Below are 18,081 nucleotides of genomic sequence, written 5' to 3' on the forward strand. Positions count from 1 at the left end.
GTCTGAACCAGGAGGAGCAGACGGAATGTTTCCAACCAGCTCTGCGGACGTTGAGCCCAGAGCAACCGAGAGGCTCTGGAATGTTCTGACCTTAGACAGAAATACTGTGTGTGATCAACTACCTCCTTTTATTGAAAGTGAGCTTTGATCCTTCCTGAAAGAGGGAAACGCTTGTAAATTGTTATAGCCAAGGAAGCGTGGAGTCCATTGGCTCACCACGGTTGATGAGGAAGAGCTCAGGGCAGAAAAATCAGGCACGAAGCTCTTCTCATTTGAAGGTGGACAGGCGGCCGCTGTGCAGATTTAAAGGGTCTGCCTGAGTTAGGTTAACAGCTTTATTAAATCTGATTAAAGGCAGGAGAATGACAAACAGGACACTTGGGAGTCTTCCTTCTCTCCCTCCTAACATATTATACCTTTACCTGCTGAGCTTCCTTCCTGACAAACGCAGCTTCTCTGAAGTGAGCATCCCGGAACCAGCAACTTGGACCCAACCAATAGGAGGGCTCAGCGATGGGGGATGCTGATTGGTTGAGATTTCACATGTTCCGCTCAGCGGCTTGAGAGAGGGAAGGGGTTTCCGGTCCTCTACTATAGAGGCCCTGGATCTACATTCTCTCTACTTTCCTCATCCTCCCTCACTTGTCAATTCCATTCACTCTCAGAGTTCTCCTTTGTCTATATCCAGCGAGGTCTCAGGTTGACAGATAGTGGGGAGGTCTCAGGTTGACAGAGAGTGGAGAACAGTCAATGGGTTTGGGATAAACAGCTTCCACTTTGAGGAGCATGGGCTCTTAGGTGGGTCTTTCAGTGCCTGTCAACTTCAGTTTTCTAACACGTAAAATAAAAACAGCATCAGTACGTACCTCGTGGTGCTTTGGGAAGAACTGAACAAGATGGAGCCTTTACAGCATTCTGCAAAGGGCTTTGCACAGGATGCTTAATTAATATCCTTCTGACCAACCACATGGTTCTCCCTTATTGCAGATTACATCTCCCCGGGGAAAGAGACAAATCTTCTGCGTCCTGGAAAGCAATACACCAGTTAAAACAGATTCTGAAAACACGTTTTAATAAGAGAAAAAGGAACCTCGAATAATTGATTACCTGATAACACTCGCTGATGCTAGTTAGCTTTTTTCTCGGTCACTGAATTTAAAAAAGATCAAACTAGGGACTGGAGAGATGGCTCAGCGGTTAAGAGCACTGACTGCTCTTCCAGAGGTCCTGAGTTCAATTCCCAGCAACGACATGTTGGCTCACAACCATCTGTAATGGGATCTGATGCCCTCTTCTGGTGTGTCTGAACACAGCTACAGTGTGCTTATATATAATTAAAAAATAAGTCTTTTGAAAAATCAAAATATTACCCCTTCATAGCCACTGGACTATTTTGCATACCTGTCTAGACAGAGTCAATGTTCCTGGAATAACAGAACTTCCTTGCCTTTCCTCCTCCATCTAAGCCAGGAATTCCAGTAAACAGATGGTCTGAGGTTTGCTTTGTAGCCTTTAGCTTCTGTGTGAGGCGACACCTTCATTGGGCTTCTTGACTTTTCTGGGACATTCTAAACATGTTCCAGGTCACCTGTTTTGAAGGTTCATGGGTTTCTCTCAGAGATCTTGCCATTGCTCTTGCTTATCAAGGGAAGAGTAAGTGCCCTGAGTGCCTTGGGCAGGGAACTGAGGCCCAACTAATTATTAGGATTATGTGTGTGTGTGTGTGTGTGTGTGTGTGTGTGTGTGTGTGTGTGTGTGTGTGTATTTGATAGGCAGTGACATGCCATGTCTATCATCCCTCCTGTCCTATCTTAGTCCATTACCAGTAACATAGACTGTTAGTAGGGGTTAATAGGCCAACTGAAATCTGTCTACAGGTGATTAGCTGACATTTAAGAGAGTAAGGAATTCAGACTAACAGGCATGTGCAAATGCTTTTATGAGTGAAAGCCATTTCAATTGCTCCTCCCCACACACACATATTCAAGGGGGACCAGAAAACAGAAATCGATATATATATTTCTTGTGTTCTCAATTTTAAGGACTTCTTTTTCTTTCTGAGTTTATCTCACCTTTGAGCATTCTCAAAGGGCCGGAAACATAATGGGAATTTTCATTACAACAGTAGTTTACTACAAGTGAGATTTACCTGTTTCCAGTCAGTGTTGTCTCAGTGTGAGACGAGGACGCCTTCTTTCAGTAAGCTTGACGACTTCAGGTACCCATCACACTGTACACCGGAGGACAGTGGAGATAATCTAACTTCCGGTCACAGAAGCTCAAGTGCACATGCGTGTATGCACACACACGTCCACGCGCGCGCGCGCGCGCGCACACACACACACACACACACACAGAGAGAGAGAGAGAGAGAGAGAGAGAGAGAGAGAGAGAGAGAGAGAGAGAAGAAAACGTCCTGTAGAAGCTGACATGGAAGTGTCCTCTGTAATGTGGAACCCCAGAAGAGGCTACCTGTAAAAGGAAGCTGCCGCTGCAGAGAGATCTAGGCACAAGGCTCGGGTTCTGTTTTGCCATTGAAATTTCTCTCCATAAAATAAAGTATCCAAACCCAGCTCCATATCATTCATTCCGTCTGTTTTCTGTAGGTCAAGCTTTCGAGGAATGTCTAAGCAGCCTCTCTGAGCATCTGCAAGGAGCTAAGGCATTTATTTCATTTTGGCACAGGTTAACCTCCTTCTAAGCTCAGTCTTCCAGAATGAGCAGGTTGGCCATGAACACTGCTCTATTTACTCCACTTTGCATCTCACCAAGCCTGTGGTGACAAGTTGACCTGAACCCCTAGGTGTCTCCTGGATCTTCCCAGCAGGAGGGAAGATGCCATCTGGAGCTACAGCAAGTTTCTGGTCACATTAGTTGCCAGCATTATCCACTTACACAAACAGGTAAGTTTCTATAAACCAAACCTATATTTTAAAAGAGAGAAGAAGTTCAACTCACCCCTTCGGGAGAGGACATAACTTCGGGTCTTCAGCTTACTTCTTGGTCATTTAGTTCTCAAAGATATTTCAAGGCGAATGGGTACTTCTTTGTTAGGCACAGTTTTCTCGAATATTTGAGATCCCAAGAGGTAAAATCATAGTAAGAAGCAATCCTTCAATGCTTTCAATGTGTACTCTCATCTAGCTGATTGAGGTTGAAAGCAGTTATTCCCCATGAGACTGTGGGGTTTGAGGTAACAACTGAACTCAGGCAGCACCCTGACCTTTGGCATAACTGTTATTCCTTTTATTTTATTGGAAATATAGGTTGCCGAGAGAACACATCCCCACAACCCAAGAGGGCAGGTCCAGGAAGAAGCAAACAGCAAAGAGAGATGCTGGGAATTATGAAGACTTATACTGGGATGGCCTGATCGATTAGCAGTGTTCACAGTTTATGAAGGAAAACCAAACAAGGGCAGAGGAAGGAAGGAACAGGAGAGGAGAGAGGAAAGAGAGGGTTAGACTTCACCTGAGGGAACTACCAAGCAATCAAGGGTCAAGCAATTTACTGCTGAAAACTCTCTAGGAGCTGGCCCTGTCTTGTCCTTTCCCAGGATCTGGAGATGTCCAGTCTTTTATTTGGACTCCACCAAGGCAGAGAACAACAATACATGACTCCATTGTTTCAGGAGATCATAGAGAAAGTCATGCTGGGTGTGACTTATTTTTTTTAATTATTATTTCAAAAGAAGAAACCCTTATCCTTATCTAACCCCCAGCCCTTGGAAGACCCCCAGATGACAACTCTAATTTCTTTTCTAGCGATCACAGACTTGAACACACATATGAATTGGTGCTGCTTATACTTTTTATGCATACAACACCCCCCCCAGGAACTGCATACTTGTTCATACTAACGCAGACAGCTATTTTAATCATGCAGCGTGTTACTGATCTACCGGCTGTACAGAAGGACTTGGCTGTTGCTGAACTTTCTGTTTCCCAGGAAGATTCTCACATGCTAAATATATTTCTATTGCATGTGCATTTTGTGGGAAATAATCGCATACGCTCTGCGCATGACCTCAACTACAGGCAAGCTGCATGTACTCAGACTGCAATAACAAGGACATGTGACCGCAGTTAACATTTTTGTCATAGAAACATATTGTTAAATTACCGGGAATATTCAACAGCAGCCACACTTCCTCTCTTTTCCTATGTTTCCCTACTCGGCTGCATTCTAATATTATTTTAAAGAATGAAAACTTCATTGTATATTCCAGCAAAGTGTATTGGTTGGGGAAGGTTTAACAGACCCAGAGAGTGTGCAAGGACTGGGAAAGTGAATTGATGGATGGATGGTTAAATGAATATAAATGAACTGACACCTTTACAGGAAAATAACATTTCTTTTCTTTTTTTATTCTATAGATCAGTGGGTTTTGTATCTGTAATTCTTTCATATCAGCAAAGAGGAAATAAACTCTCATGTAAATCATTTTGCCCCCATCTGGAGCATATTAAAACCATGCCTTTTTTTTTCTTCTTTTAGCAGACTCCTTTCCCCCATTTGCTTATCAGCTCATCCACCATTACATTTTAAATGAAATTGCAAGACCCTGTCCCTCCCCCAAATTTCAGCCTGATGTAGGAACGTGGGAAGCAGGCTTTCCTTGCCTTAGAATAGTGACCTAGATTCAATTACAGATAGACCCAGAAGATAGAGGTGACACCTCACAATTTTCTTAGAGGTTTTGAGGAAAAAAAAAAAGAAATTCCAAAACAATACTTAATGGGAAAGAGTCTGTTTGTGTCCCCATTTTCCCACTTCTCTGACTTAATTGTATTGCTCTGGTCCGTTTCTTTGTTCTGAAGGAACATTGCAGTTTGTTTCCCACGGGATATTCGGGCGCTGAAATAAACGGGCATTTGAAGGAAATTTGGGACTTTGGGCTTTTGAAGGTAGCTATGCACCTAGGGTGTGCGGTGTGTGCGATTCTGTAAACTGAGCCCAAACAAGATGAACGGAACCACACAGGACACACATTTATACTCGCTTAAAGAGCAAACAAATTACATAACACAAGTATGCCTATTAGGTCGGTGCTCCAGAAAAAGCTGCGAATGAGGAAAAAGCAAACATCTATTTGACTGATTTTCCAATTACTGTAGAGAAATGTGTTGAAAAGACATAGGGGTGATCGCTGTGATGCTGCTCGCCGACTTTTATCACTAAATTAAGCATATAAATGATCTTAACGGGTGGCTTGGTATATTAAATTAAAAAAAAAGCAACGAATCTCTCTTTCTCTTTTTCTGCTCCGTCTCTGATCTCAGGCTGAAAGGAATCTGGAGAGAGATAAGAGATGGGATTCGGTCCTCGCTCCTTGGGTCTGCCCGGCTTACCGGGGAGCAGGGACACTGGTGCCTACAGTGCAGAATTCCCTTCAAGGTTCTCAGTAAGCGGTGCAGGGCGGGACACAGGCCCCCTACGTCTACTGCCCTCTAAACATAGAAACCAAAGTCACTGGTCTGTCTCAAGATTCAGGCGCCTGAGAGGTTGGAGATGCAGCGGGCAGTTGCTATGCACAGATGTGGGTATTTCCGTCCCGCCCCGCCGCGGGTTTAGAGCGTAGGAAGAGGGCAGAAGTGAGCTCGCGTTTATGCGGGTATCCGAAATACACAAGCTGCAAAGTGTGCACAAGTCCCTGGGTCAGGCTCGGGAAAACAGCGATGGGATTCTGTCTTGGGGTTCAAACGGTGTGTGGGTGGATTTCCCCGGAGATTATTTTAGGTCTGGAGAACGGGGGGCTCTGCGGGGCGTTGGCCGTGGCCTTGGGCAGACGGGTGCTCGAGAATCTGTCAGAAGGGTCCCCCATGGCTGGACAGCACAGGAGGCGCCTGGCCCCTGGGGGAGCGGTGGAGGATTGTTTCATTTCAAAGTGAAAATCTGCAGGCTTTGGGAAACGATATTCAAAAAAGTATATAATCTCCATATGCCGCTCAATGGAGGATCCTCAATTTACAGCGGCAGATAAGGCTAGAGGGTGTAATAAAAAATCAGAAGCCCTCCCCTCCCCCTCGCCGCCTCCCCGGAATTGCACCTTGGGCAGCGGAGCAGAATCCGGAATGTGAACTTCTCCCGACATATGTTTCCCGCAGATAAGTAAACAATCTGAACGTGAAATGGAAATGCTAATTAACGCAGTAATGCTGTTACACCTCGAGTGTGCAAATCCCATTGACTCGCCGCGCCACGGGGGGTGCCAGAGAAGGGGGACCCGCCGCAAGAGCCCAGGCCGCCAGCTCCCTCCCTTCTCTCCTCCTTCACGTCCCTGTCCCCGCTGTGCTGTGGAAAGTCCGGAGCTGCACTCGGTTGAGTGTGCTAACTTGTCGAGGTAGAGGCGCAGCCCCCCAAGATTCTCTCTCATTCACTTTCCTTGGCTCCTACCACCGTAGCGCTAGGGCTGAGGGTTCCGGGGTTCAAAGGTGCGGGGGCCCTCCGAAGCACGAGCTCTTTCCATTAGGAGCAGCAGGCGGAGCCCAGGCCGGGAAGTCGGAGAATTTCTTGTCACCCTAGGGCTGAAGTCGAGTGTGGCCTCTCTATATCCACCTGCATCCTGGCACAGTTCTGCAGACCTACCCTCGTGTCCCTGCCACGAGAGCACTGGGGGACCTGGAATCCCTTCTTTTTCAGATGGGGTCTTAAAAACTTGGAGACCGCTGCTGGCCACCGGGGAAGGGCAGGACACTTCGCAGTAAGGAGAAAAGTTGAGCATTCCTATGACCTGTGCCACCTGGCTTTTGTCCCTCTCCTGTCCTGCACCGAAACTGGAGATTTGGGAGTAGGGGCCTCAGGGACGGCCGGAGAGAAGGGGGATGAACATTCTAAGAAGGCGGCCACGGGATGCCCTGAATTTGCCATCCTTTCCGCTCTAGGGAGCACAAATCTCTCCCTGGACTTCGGAAGCCTGGCTGGATTGGGTACGGAAAACCTCTCTCTACACGGAGGGATTTGGGCTGGGCTAGCCCACCAGCTAACCCTTTTTGCTTGCCTTTAGGCTTCTTCCCAGGGCAAACGCAACTACACTCTCATTTTGAATTTTAATTCCCCGGCTGTGTAGCTTCCAGGAATCTCCAAAAGTCCACAGCAGGGTTACGAGTCCCACAGGCACACAAACCGGGTCCGCCTGGGGGCGACCGACCTGTTCCTTGTCCGTTCCGCTGGATTTCTAGCGCCCCCTTGCCTGCCTCAACTTCATTTATTTCCTTAATTTCTGGGCTACTGCCCAACCTCCAGGCGTCTGGTTCTGGGCCAAGAAGTACTATCCAAGAAGCACCAACACTTCCACTGCTCACCGGAGACTAGGCTGTGGGCTTGGTGTGGGATGTGGGGGGAGTGAGGTCAAGCGAGCTTGCCCCGCGGCGGGGTCGAAAGCTTCCGCGGCGCAGTTAAACCAGCCAAATGTAGGCGACCTCCCGCCTCCCCCTTTCTTCTACTCACGACCCACCCGGCAAATAGAGTTGAGAATTCTTAACGCGAATCTTGTGAATTACTTGATATGCGAATTTAAATGACTCGAAATTCATTGTCCACTTGGACAATGGTGACGAGGCCTGAACCGGGAAGGGGCAGAAGGGAAGGATAATCCGCCAAGGCAGAGCTGGCTCCACCGCTTGCCAAGTTTGCAGGGTCCTGGCAGCTCGCTATCTCTCCAGAGAACCAGCAGAGCCAAGAGGAGCTCGTGCAGGTGGCGCGATGTAGTGTTAAGTCCCTCGGCTCTACCTGGACCGAATTATCATCCTGCTTTGGATCGGTGAAGGTTCCTGGAGGTTAGGTGGCTTCGGCTTTAAAATGCAAACCGCAGAATCTCAGCTGTCAGTCACTCAGTGTGATCAATAGCTGGCCTTCATCTGTAAAGTTAGGCGCTGTAAGAAAACTGACCCTTGAACAGGAAGATCGGGAAACTGCAAGGGAGTAAAGTTTGGGGAGTAGGACCCAAATACAGAGGAACACACACACACACACACACACACACACACACACACACACAAGTTTTGTGGAGGCCAGAAGGTGAAGTGAGGTAACATGCCAAATCTCTCAAAAGTCTGGACCAGTGAACCGCTGAGACAGACTGCCGCCGCCAAAATTTAAGAATGAAAACTTCGCTAAAACCCGAAGAAGCGGGCGCCGCCCGCTGCCATCCCGAGCGCACATGGTCCAGCCCTCTCCGGTCCTAGGAAACGTTGGCAGAGGGGTGGCGGGTGCCCTCGCGACGCGCAACGCAGAAAGGATCAGTTTGGGGAAAAGGTTCCCTGAAGCAATAGCACCTGCTGAGGGGACACCCGGGCTGCACAGGTTCTGAAGGAGCAGTGCTCCCGGGTTGTGGGACTCCTCCCCAGCGCAGAGCGGGTGGCAGACACATCTCCCGCAGAGTGCGGGACAGCCACACGCACGGGGAATTCGGGCTCTACGGACCCGCAAACTGGGTGGCGGGGGACTCCAGGCCGCCCGTTACTGCGCGTGGCGCGGGGGGAAGCGGCTGACCGGCGCTCTAGGCGGGCGGGGCGCTCCTCTCCCTACGGTTTTGCTTTAATGCTTTTCTTGAAAGAAAGAGACAGTTGTGAGCAAACAGGTTTGACAGAGACTGCTTCCACCCCACCCGCCCCCTACATACACACAACTCCCCAGGGGATTCCTTTTTGTCTGCGGCAGACTTTAAAGTTTGTAATCGGACCCCTGTCAGCCGCGTGACAAGCTGGATTTGGGCTGTTGGGGCGAGTTGTGGCCGCGCACCTCTGCAACTGATGCTCGGCTGCCCTCAGCCCCGGCGAAGAAACTGCCGCAGGCCCTGGAGGCCAGGCTGGGCCCAGGTCGAAGGAGGGCAGGCAGTCTAGGAAGAAGGCAAAATGTCCAGAGAAGAACGTCAGGAGTCTGGTCTGAGGCTTGACCCAAGACTGTTCCACCTGTGCGCGCAATAAGAGGTTTCAGTGGCCCTGTAGTGGGCCCCAGGCTCCCCTCAGTGCCAGCGCACTCCAGTTTCCAGGAGAGTCCCAAGGCCGGGGGCGCAGTCTGGATGAAACCTTGCTTTCTAATCTTTTGGGGGGCTGTTTATTTGTTTTAGCTTCTCCTGAGGGTGGAGGCCATCTCTCAAACCTGCCTGGTGGCCCTTTGCAATCTAGCCTCATGTCACAATCAGCTAGGCACCTTAACGGGGCCACGGGCCTGGGTTCCTCCCAAGGCTGGGCGAGGAGACTCCAGACCCCTGTAAGCTTCATCTTTGGAGATGTTAAGGGACACTGAGCTATGAAGGAGAGTAGAGAGGCTGACAGGACTGTCAGTTGGGGTTAGATCAAACAACAGGAGCAACGCCAGCGTCCTCGGCCTCCTGGGCTTCCAAGGGGGCGGGAGGAGGGGCCTTCCCTTCGCACCCTGAGTCCCTGGACCCGACGGCCACCAGAGGCTCGTCACTTCCTAATTGTCTCGATTTGTAAGAGGGTTTTGTGATGCTAAGTAAGCGTGGCTCAGCAGGCCTGGCCACTTCCACACCTCCCCCAGCCCGCCTTTGTTTACCTTAGCCCGAACGTTCATTTATTTATCTATCTATTATTTATAGGCGTCCCGTCCTATTCAGCGGCCTTGTATGTTAATTGTGTAATACCATTTAATTCTAACATTGGTCTCAAAAGAGCTCTTAATGAGAAAAGCATATACAACACGAATCACTTTGCTATTCAGCTCAGCCAGATGGACAACTGCTAACTTATTTTTTTTTAATAATGAAAATCCCCCCTTGACAAAGGGGCTCGGATGAATAGGCTCCAAATAGCACCTCAAACACTTCTAATTGTTTTGCGGACAATATGCTAATCCGAGGGTTTTGGCTTTGGTGATTGTCGACAACGTTTCTCTCCCACCTCCGGCTACCGAGTCCTTTAGAGAGAAGGGGGGAGGCAGGCGCCCACAAATCTCTCAACAGCAGCAGAAAGGCCTTGAGCCCAAGGCTGCCCCATTCCTTCCAGGCGCCATAGCAAAGCCAAGGGTGAGGGAAAACACATTGCCAACAGAAAAAACAAAAAAAACAAAAAAAACAAAAAACAAGGGCGGATGGATTTAGGGAGTGAAACTCGCGGGACACCGGAGGGAGGTGAGAAGAACGTTTCAAATAAGACAACAAACTCTGAGGAGCTGTTGCGCTCAGCAAAGCCTCGGCACCCTCAAGCAAACACACGGAAGGGGAAAAGAGCAGGGGGTTTTTCGTCTTAAAATCTGTTTTAAGAACTCTTAAAACACATGACACGTGACAATATTGCCTTCTTTCTTTTGTCGCCTATCTCTCCTCTCCCCCAACAGAACGACAAAGTCATTATCTAGCAATTAATATTTTTTAAACTTCGGAACTTAGTCTGGGGTCCCAGATTCCTGTGAGGGGGTGGTGGTGATAGCAAACATAAAATAAAAAAAGAAATCAGCTCTACCACTTTCTTCCCAGGCTCTGAACTTAAGCACCCACGGCAGTGCTCCTGTGATGTAACTTGTCCCCCCCCCCCCAACACTGGGACTCGCAGTCTTTGGAGTGTTTGTTTTTAAAAAGCAAACCCGCCCGGAACTCAAGGGGTTCCATCTCGGTCTTAGTTCATTCACTGCTGGAAGCAGTTTGACCAGCTTTAGGAAGATTGTGGGGAAAGGCATGGTACCCTGATATTGGTACCTTTGCTAAGCCTCTAAAGGCAAAACAGGGGTCGTGGGGCGCAGTCCAGTCAGACCCCAGACTCAGGGCCCCTCTATAGGCCGTAGGCCACCAGGTTCTGCCAGGGCAGGACCTCCTGCAGCCTAGCCTGCCTCACCCGGTCTAGGTCCTCAGGTTGGAAGAACAGTTAGTCTCCTTGGCCCTAGGACTCCTTACTTGATTTTATGCACACCAAAGGTTACTTTTCGCAGTGACAGATTGTCTTTATTTAAAACGTCTTTGTTCAACAAAATGAACAGAGGAATGAGAAAAAAAAAATCCTTCTAGGTACATTTCCAAGACATTGTCAAAACATTTATGACCATGTAGGATGTTTTTTTTTATTATTATTTTAAGGTTTTTGTCCACTTTCTACTTCCTGATTTCATTACCTGACATTCTGTCTAAAAGTAAACTTAGGTGTCTAGGAGTACTGCGGTACACAAAGTGAAAAGCCACATGGTTCCTTTTTTTTTTTTCTCTTTATCGAAGCAAACACGACCACAGTATGGTTTGAAACAGAAAGGTTTCCCTTCCTGAAGTTTTAAACTTTTAAGCCTCTCACCCCCACACGGGAAGAGCAAATGGTGCCTAGCTGGGTCTGATGGCACAGCAGCAAGACTCAGCTCTTTTCTTCAGTGGGAAAGGAAAAATATATATACGCATGTTCTAGATATAATACCAGGATCTGGGAGTTCCGAGTCCAAAGCCTATCCGCGGACAGTGAGGGGGACGTAAATAAAGCAAATTGCCTACTTTTTTTTTTGTCCAAAGGGGGTACAGTCGGAGGTTTGCTTTGGGAGAGTCGGGAGAGGGGAACATGTGTAGCTTTCTAAACGTTTGGAAATTTCCAGCACGAGTCTGTGCCTTGGGTCCAGGATGGCGGCCCCTCCCTTTTCCCCTGGAAGAGAGAGGCAGAGTCTGGGGTGGGCAGGGGGCAGCAGTAGGCCTGACCCAGAGGCATCTGTGGGCCAGACTAGGTGCAAAGGAAAGGAATCAGATCTCTGCTTCCACACCACCCTTCAGGTCCCGGCCAAGCTGGGGGTTACATGGCCGTAGCGTGGGCTGACGAATAAGGGTCTATGCCAGTCTTGGTCATGCCTGGGAAGAGGATGTAGGCGACAGGGGGCTGCAGGGTGGAGGCAGACCAGGCGGTACAGTTACAGGGCACCACGTAGCCCGGGTTGGTGGGGGACGGGTGCGTGTGCGTATGCTGGCTGGGGCAGCTGAGACTGCCGAAGGCGCCGTTCTGATAGCCCAGGGTGGACGCGTAGGGCAGCGCGCTGGTGGCCAACGTGTGGGGCACTTCACCCATCTTCTGGATGGCACTGGAACTAAATTGCGCAGGGTCCAGCAGGGAGTAAGGCGCCGAGGCCGGCGGCAAGAAGGCCCGGGCTTTCTCGGGCGCGCTCAGGAGGCCGTCGGAAGCCCCCACGGGCAGGCCGGCCGCCTTGAGCGGGTCCGTGTCGCCCAGGTAGGGCAGGGGGAAGACATACCTGTCTTTCTTGAGCAGGTTCTTCGGCTTGCGCCGAGGCCGGTACTTGTAGTCGGGGTGCTCCTTCATGTGCTGGGCGCGCAGCCTTTTGGCTTCGTCGATGTAAGGCCGCTTCTCTGCCTCGGACAGGAGCTTCCATTCGGCGCCTAGGCGTTTGCTGATCTCCGAGTTGTGCATCTTGGGATTTTCCTGGGCCATCTTGCGCCGCTGGCCCCGGGACCATACCATGAAGGCATTCATGGGCCTCTTGATGTGGTCTGAAGGTTTGGACATGGTCCCGGCGAGGCGGGCGGGGGCGGGGAATGCAGGGGCTCTGCGGGCGTGCCTGGGCGCGGTTGGCCGTCTGTCTTTCTGTCCGTCCTGAGCCCGGGACTCTGAAGTCCCCTCGTCTCGGAGCCGCAGAGGAAAAATCAGAGAGAAGAGCTGACCCTGCAAAGTTTTCAACTGATCATGCCAGTCCCAGCCCCCAGGCAGCCCCCAGGGGGCCGAAGAGTAGGAAGGGCAGCGGGGAGGAGAGGACTCTCGGCCTGGAGTCTGTGGGCACCAGAGATTGGGGCCCAAGTACCAGAGTCTTGGGATTAAGTGGCTAGGTAATTTTCTGGCGAGGGCAGGAGGCTCCTCCTTCGCTCCCTCTTCACCTTCGCCTTCTCTCCTTCCAGTCTTTCCCTTGGCTTCTCTGGCCGTGGCTCCCCCCTCCCGTGGCTTTCCGGGCGCTGCTTTGCCTGGCACTGCACCTGGCCGAGAATGCGGGGAGGCTGGTGAACTGCAGCCAAAAGCGGCGAAGTTCAAAGGCGAGGTGGGCCGGGACCGCACGCACTCTGACATAAGCGCGGGGCGGCGACTCCCCAACCTGGGCTCCAATCAGCAGCAGGGAAGGCGAGGGGGCGCACCTGCCAACTCCCGAGTAGTGGAAACCAGGAGCGTCCCTGATGGGGGCGGGGAGAGGTATGAGGGACAGAGAGACTGCCACCGCGAACAGAGGGGCTAGCTAACTCAGGACTCGGGGGCTCACATTGTCTCTGGCACTGTCAAAAATTAAAACTCTTCGTGACCCCCGTTTTTCGTCCCCAGTTGTTCAAAAGAGAACGGGTGCTTCTAATAATGTGAAGATGCAGGGAACTGTCCGCAAAGCCAGCAAGCCCAGAGCTCACGTAGATAAATAGGACAGCCTCGTCCCCAAACGCGAAGGCAGCACCCTCTAACCCCTTACCCCAACAACACACACTTGTCAAAGATCCTTGGGAGAGGAAAAGAATATATCAAACTCAGGCCAAACCCAAAATAAACTTTTCGCGCCAGAACCTCTAAGGTGCTTTGGTATCTTTCTCCCGGGCCGGCTTTAGGCGGCACCTCCATCTGTGCTCCAGGATGCTCTATGGAGCACTTCTGGGTCCCCGGGGGTCGGAGCCAAACGCTTAAAGCCGAGGCCAGGATGCTTCGTGCGGGCGTCGCAGAGATTTAGAGTCCGGATTGGCAAGCCCTTAACACTAAGACTCTTCACTTTGGGGGCTCTTACCACGAGGATTCTTCACTTTGGGGGTTGAGTGTGGTAGACAGGGGTCCATTCTGATTCTTGTTCTTCAATGTCATTATTGTTAGGCAATTTAAAACTCTCAGCTTTCCTTAGTGTCTAAACTGCAAGGGCAGAAGGGAGGCGGGCACCGGGACCTTCCTGGTCTTCTGCGCCTGCAGCCTAGAGCCTCAGGCTGTACCCTCTCAGCTAGGGTCAATTTTTCTCAGGGTGCCTTTTCCCACCCAGTGAGGATGGGGGCTCGTTTCTTGAGTCAGATGAGCATTCTTCGGGTAAAGAGGACGAAATAACCCGCCGAGCCAACCTGCGAGCCTGTTTCTTTTGAATAATTGCCTGGCCGATGCGAAATGCCCTTGGGGGAAATATTTATTAAATGGAAACCATTGTCCCGGGTCCTGAAGGACCCGAGTGTGTTTCAGGCTTATTGGCTTTTGCACCAGCCTCTCCCGGGAGGAGGACAGGCCGAAATGCGCACGGCGCAGACGACTACCAGAAGCTGCGAGTGGGGGGAGGTAGGAGGCAAGCGAGAGGGCAAGAAGGGAGGGATTTTTTTTTAAATGTAGCATGTTGTGTTTGAAGAAAAGAATTTACTTCTGCTTTCTATGATTGAAAAAAAAAAGTGGGAGGATTGGTCAGCTTTAGGGCTGTTCTTCACAGCGCTGGGTGTTATTCCCATTTTACAGATGAGGAATAAAGGGAGAACTGATCTTCGTTTTGATTTCTTTAGAGGCAACTAGAGCCCCTGCTTTCTGAGAAAACTCTCACCTCCATCTGGGGAGGCCACGCCCCTCCCCTGTTTTAAAGCAGATTCACAACGTGGGCATTCCTTCAAGGGTGGTCCTTCACTGTCAGCTTCTCTCGGATCTGCCCTTCCTCTCCCCTCCCCTTCTCTTCTTTCCGCCCCTGCCCCGCCCCCAACCTCCCCAGAAGTACCTTTCGGCCCACTTCGAGAATGTCAACATCAACGTCTAGAAACTAACTCTGTTTCCTTTTCACCCGCTACTCTCAGGGATGGGAGAGCCAGAGATTCTAATACTCCTGGGGGATGGTGGCTGCTTTGGAAAGAAATGAGAGAAATCTCCCTGTTCGCAGAGTGAGAACTCACCAGCCACATTTAGAAGCTTAGGTTAATGCAATACAAAGTCTTGGGCATTGCTTCATGAGGGGTCTGACACAGGGTACCGGGCCCTTCTATTCTCAGCTGGCTTCTATGCCAGTCTATCTAGTTGCTCAGGAGCAGTGTGGGACTGGAGAGTGGCCTGAAGAGGCAGTTCTTAGTTGTTGTTTCCTCCTCCTCTAGATAGTTCTGCTTCTCCAATCCTCTCAAAGGGAGCCCTAAGTTGGAATCCAAGAGCTATTCACAATTCAAGAGTTATCCACCACCAGAAGAGGATGTAACGCAGGCTGAGGGGTTAGCATGCCGGCTGGGTGGTTAAGGTGGGATGGGGTCAAGTTTACTCAAGACCCCTTAGCTGCAAGGGCAGGGGTTCTGGTCCTCTTCACTCCCTATGACTACTGACTGCACTGTGTGTCTCTCCAAAGTGTGCCTCCCCAGAAAGCCCAGACCTCCTTCCCAGGGTTCATTTCAGAGTTCTGCTCCCCAGTCCCCAGAGTGTGGATCCAGCAGTTTGGGTCACAGCCTAGACAGGTACTAGGACACAGGTAAGCTGTCACTCTGCACTCCATGGCTAGAGGTGTCCCTCTCAGTCCTCTGTGTGCACTCTCTGCTCTCTGTGGCCTTACATGTTGCCTAGAAAACCCACACACTATCAGTCTGGGTCTCTTTATTCCATTGGGTTGCTCAAGGGCTTGGCACACCAACCTTAGCCTTGCTGGGAGACCCTGAGTTTGATATTCAGGGTCTTAGTTAATGTCAAAGTTAACCAAGAGGGCTTTGAAGTCAATGGAACCAATCTCTTCTCTTTAGTCATGTCCCTACCATGTGCAGACTCCAGCACTCACTTAGGCCTCTGTTGCCCTAAAGAAGCACTTTGGAACCTTGGCATACCCCAGGAATCTGGTCTCTAAGCTGTGGAGGGGCTTCCCCCCCTACCCCCCTTGAGCTCCAGTGCTCCATCAAACTCAGACTGTGCTCCATCACACTGACTTTGTGCCATCACACATGGAGAATGTCAAACACCCTTCCCCTAGGCTCCTGTGAATTGCTGTGGTGCCAGGGGCTTTGTAGGGCGGTGACTGTATACTTATCTTCCGGAACTCAATGAGCCAGGATCTCAGAGTTCAGAGAAATTTGAGGAAGTTTCCTTCTGCCCAGGGTTGGGGGAAACTTTTCCGATGGGTCATTTTTCCGTGTGGACACAAAACTTCAAAGGCAGCCTGGCAGGGCCTGTATCTACCTGCCTGTCCTTAGTGCTCCGCTTTGCGTTGCTCTCCTGCCTCTGCTGGCTCCTCCGGAGGGCTGAAGTTAAACTGCTCAGAGGTTTATAGACTGAGAATGGCTGGGAAAAATGAGGAAGCGAAATGAGGAAGTGTCCAAAACGCGGTGCTGGAGAGGAGAGGAGCTAGGTTTGCAAGCCAAGCAGGATTTAGAAGGTTTTAGAAGAGGCCATCTGTCCGCGTGCACTGGAGAGGTGCAATCTCTGCTGGGTCTCTGCCTTTAAGCTCACAGCCCATAACGTGGGGGCTTTTTATAAATGAAGAGGCAAGTAGGTGTTGAGCGACAAAATCCATCGGGAATGATAAATTGATCTCTGAAAATGAACTTTGGCGAAATCCTAAGTTTCGATTTGTCTTATCAAAACAAAATAATTGGCGCTTTTCCTTCCATGCCCCCCCCCCTTTATTTTAAAATCCAGAGTCCTCAGAAGGGCCCAGGGTTCTAGTTTTACTAACTAAGGCATTTTCCCATAATTGGGCTCTTCTCTTTTGAACTCATTCCAGCTCACTCAAATATCTTGAAGTTGTAAACGATTCCCCATGTTCTCAGCTCCAAGACGACACTGGGAACACAGTTTCTGTAGAGAACAAAGAGAATGGGAGCACAAGCTTGTTCCAGGTCAGTCACTTGGGGTGCCTGTGACAGGAACTATTTGCTGTCCTATTTGATGGAGGAAGATGGGCTGAGCTGAAAGGCTCGTCCCAACACCAGAGCCTGCCCTGAGTCCCTGTATGGTATCTGTTGCTGTGTAAGATGCCCAAAGCTAAGAGGAATCTTCTACAATTGACAAGAAGCAGAGGATGGAGGGAGGCAGGGGTGGGATGGGTGGGGAGATTGGGGGGGGGTAGGATGGAAGGACTTGGGGGGGGAGTGGGAAGGGTGGAGTATGTGCTGGCAAAGCCCCTCCCCAGGGAAGTACTTCCTCCAGGCAAGTCTGCAGCTTCTAAAGGTTCCACAATCTCTCTTCAACAGTTCCACCACTGGGGACCGCATGTTCAAATACCAGAGCTTATGGGGACACAAGTACATTTCTTATTCAAACCATCACACCCCGTAAGGTGATTTTTTTTGATGCTTCACAGTGTCTGAGTAGTTCAACCTGAGTCCATTTATAAGCAGAGATTATGTAACTCACTGACTGGGTGCAACTTTCGTACGGTTTGCATAGCATCTATCTCCACGCGTCTCTCAGAAAATGGCAGGGCAAGAGCAGGAGAGGGGCTTTTAGCTTGCATTCATTTTTCATCCAAGGAGCATTTATTTGAGCTCCATTCTATGGCAGGCATTATTCTGGGTTTCAGCAGTGAACACGATCTACAAAGGTCCTTGTCCTGTGGAGATCATTGCTGCCTGACAGAGAACAGTCATCAAACAAGAAGCTGGTTCCTGGTGTGTGTGTGTGTGTGTGTGTGTGTGTGTGTGTGTGTGTGTGTGTGTTTCTTGGCTCTACAGCCTAGTGCATAATTTCACCTGTGCCACGTCCATGTGGCTTCCTAGCTTTTTAATGCAGAATGCTGAGTTATGATCAGAGCTAAATGTCTGCCTATGGGAAAAGCTAGCCCTTCAGTGAATCTCAGCCTCCCTAATGCTGTGACCTTTAAATACAGTGCCTCATCTTGTGGTGACCCATGGCCATAAAATTATTCTGTTGCTACTTTGTAACTGCAGTTTTGCTACTGGTATGAAGCATAAGGTAAATATCTAATATTTTTAAAATCTCTAATATTTTTTCAGGGTATATGTGTGCAACATCTAAAAGGGTTGGGACCCACAGTTGAGAACAACGGCCTTAGAACAGTGCTGGGCTTGTAAAAGCTGCTCGATAAAAATGTCATTCACAGGAGGGGTTCATTTTCTTGTTTTTTTTTGTTTGTTTGTTTGTTTTTTGACTTTTCCAGAGGGTGGAACCCAGGTCCTTTGCTACCAGGCAGACTCTCTGTCATCAGAATAAGCCACATTCTGCCCTTGGACTTAATGTCTGG

At 49.9% G+C, this 18,081-nt stretch overlaps 1 protein-coding gene across 1 annotated transcript; it reads right to left on the reverse strand.

Moving 5' to 3' along the window:
• Positions 1–10,883: 10,883 nt before the first annotated feature.
• Positions 10,884–12,820, reverse strand: Sox14 (SRY-box transcription factor 14). The gene is given in 1 exon segment (NM_001106850.1): positions 10,884–12,820. A coding segment is annotated over 1 exon segment (723 nt). The 5' UTR covers positions 12,444–12,820; the 3' UTR covers positions 10,884–11,720.
• Positions 12,821–18,081: the final 5,261 nt, after the last annotated feature.

This window comes from Rattus norvegicus, chromosome 8 (assembly GCF_021556685.1).
Source record: "Rattus norvegicus strain SHRSP/BbbUtx chromosome 8, alternate assembly SHRSP_T2T, whole genome shotgun sequence".
NCBI classification, from domain to species: Eukaryota; Metazoa; Chordata; class Mammalia; order Rodentia; family Muridae; genus Rattus; species Rattus norvegicus.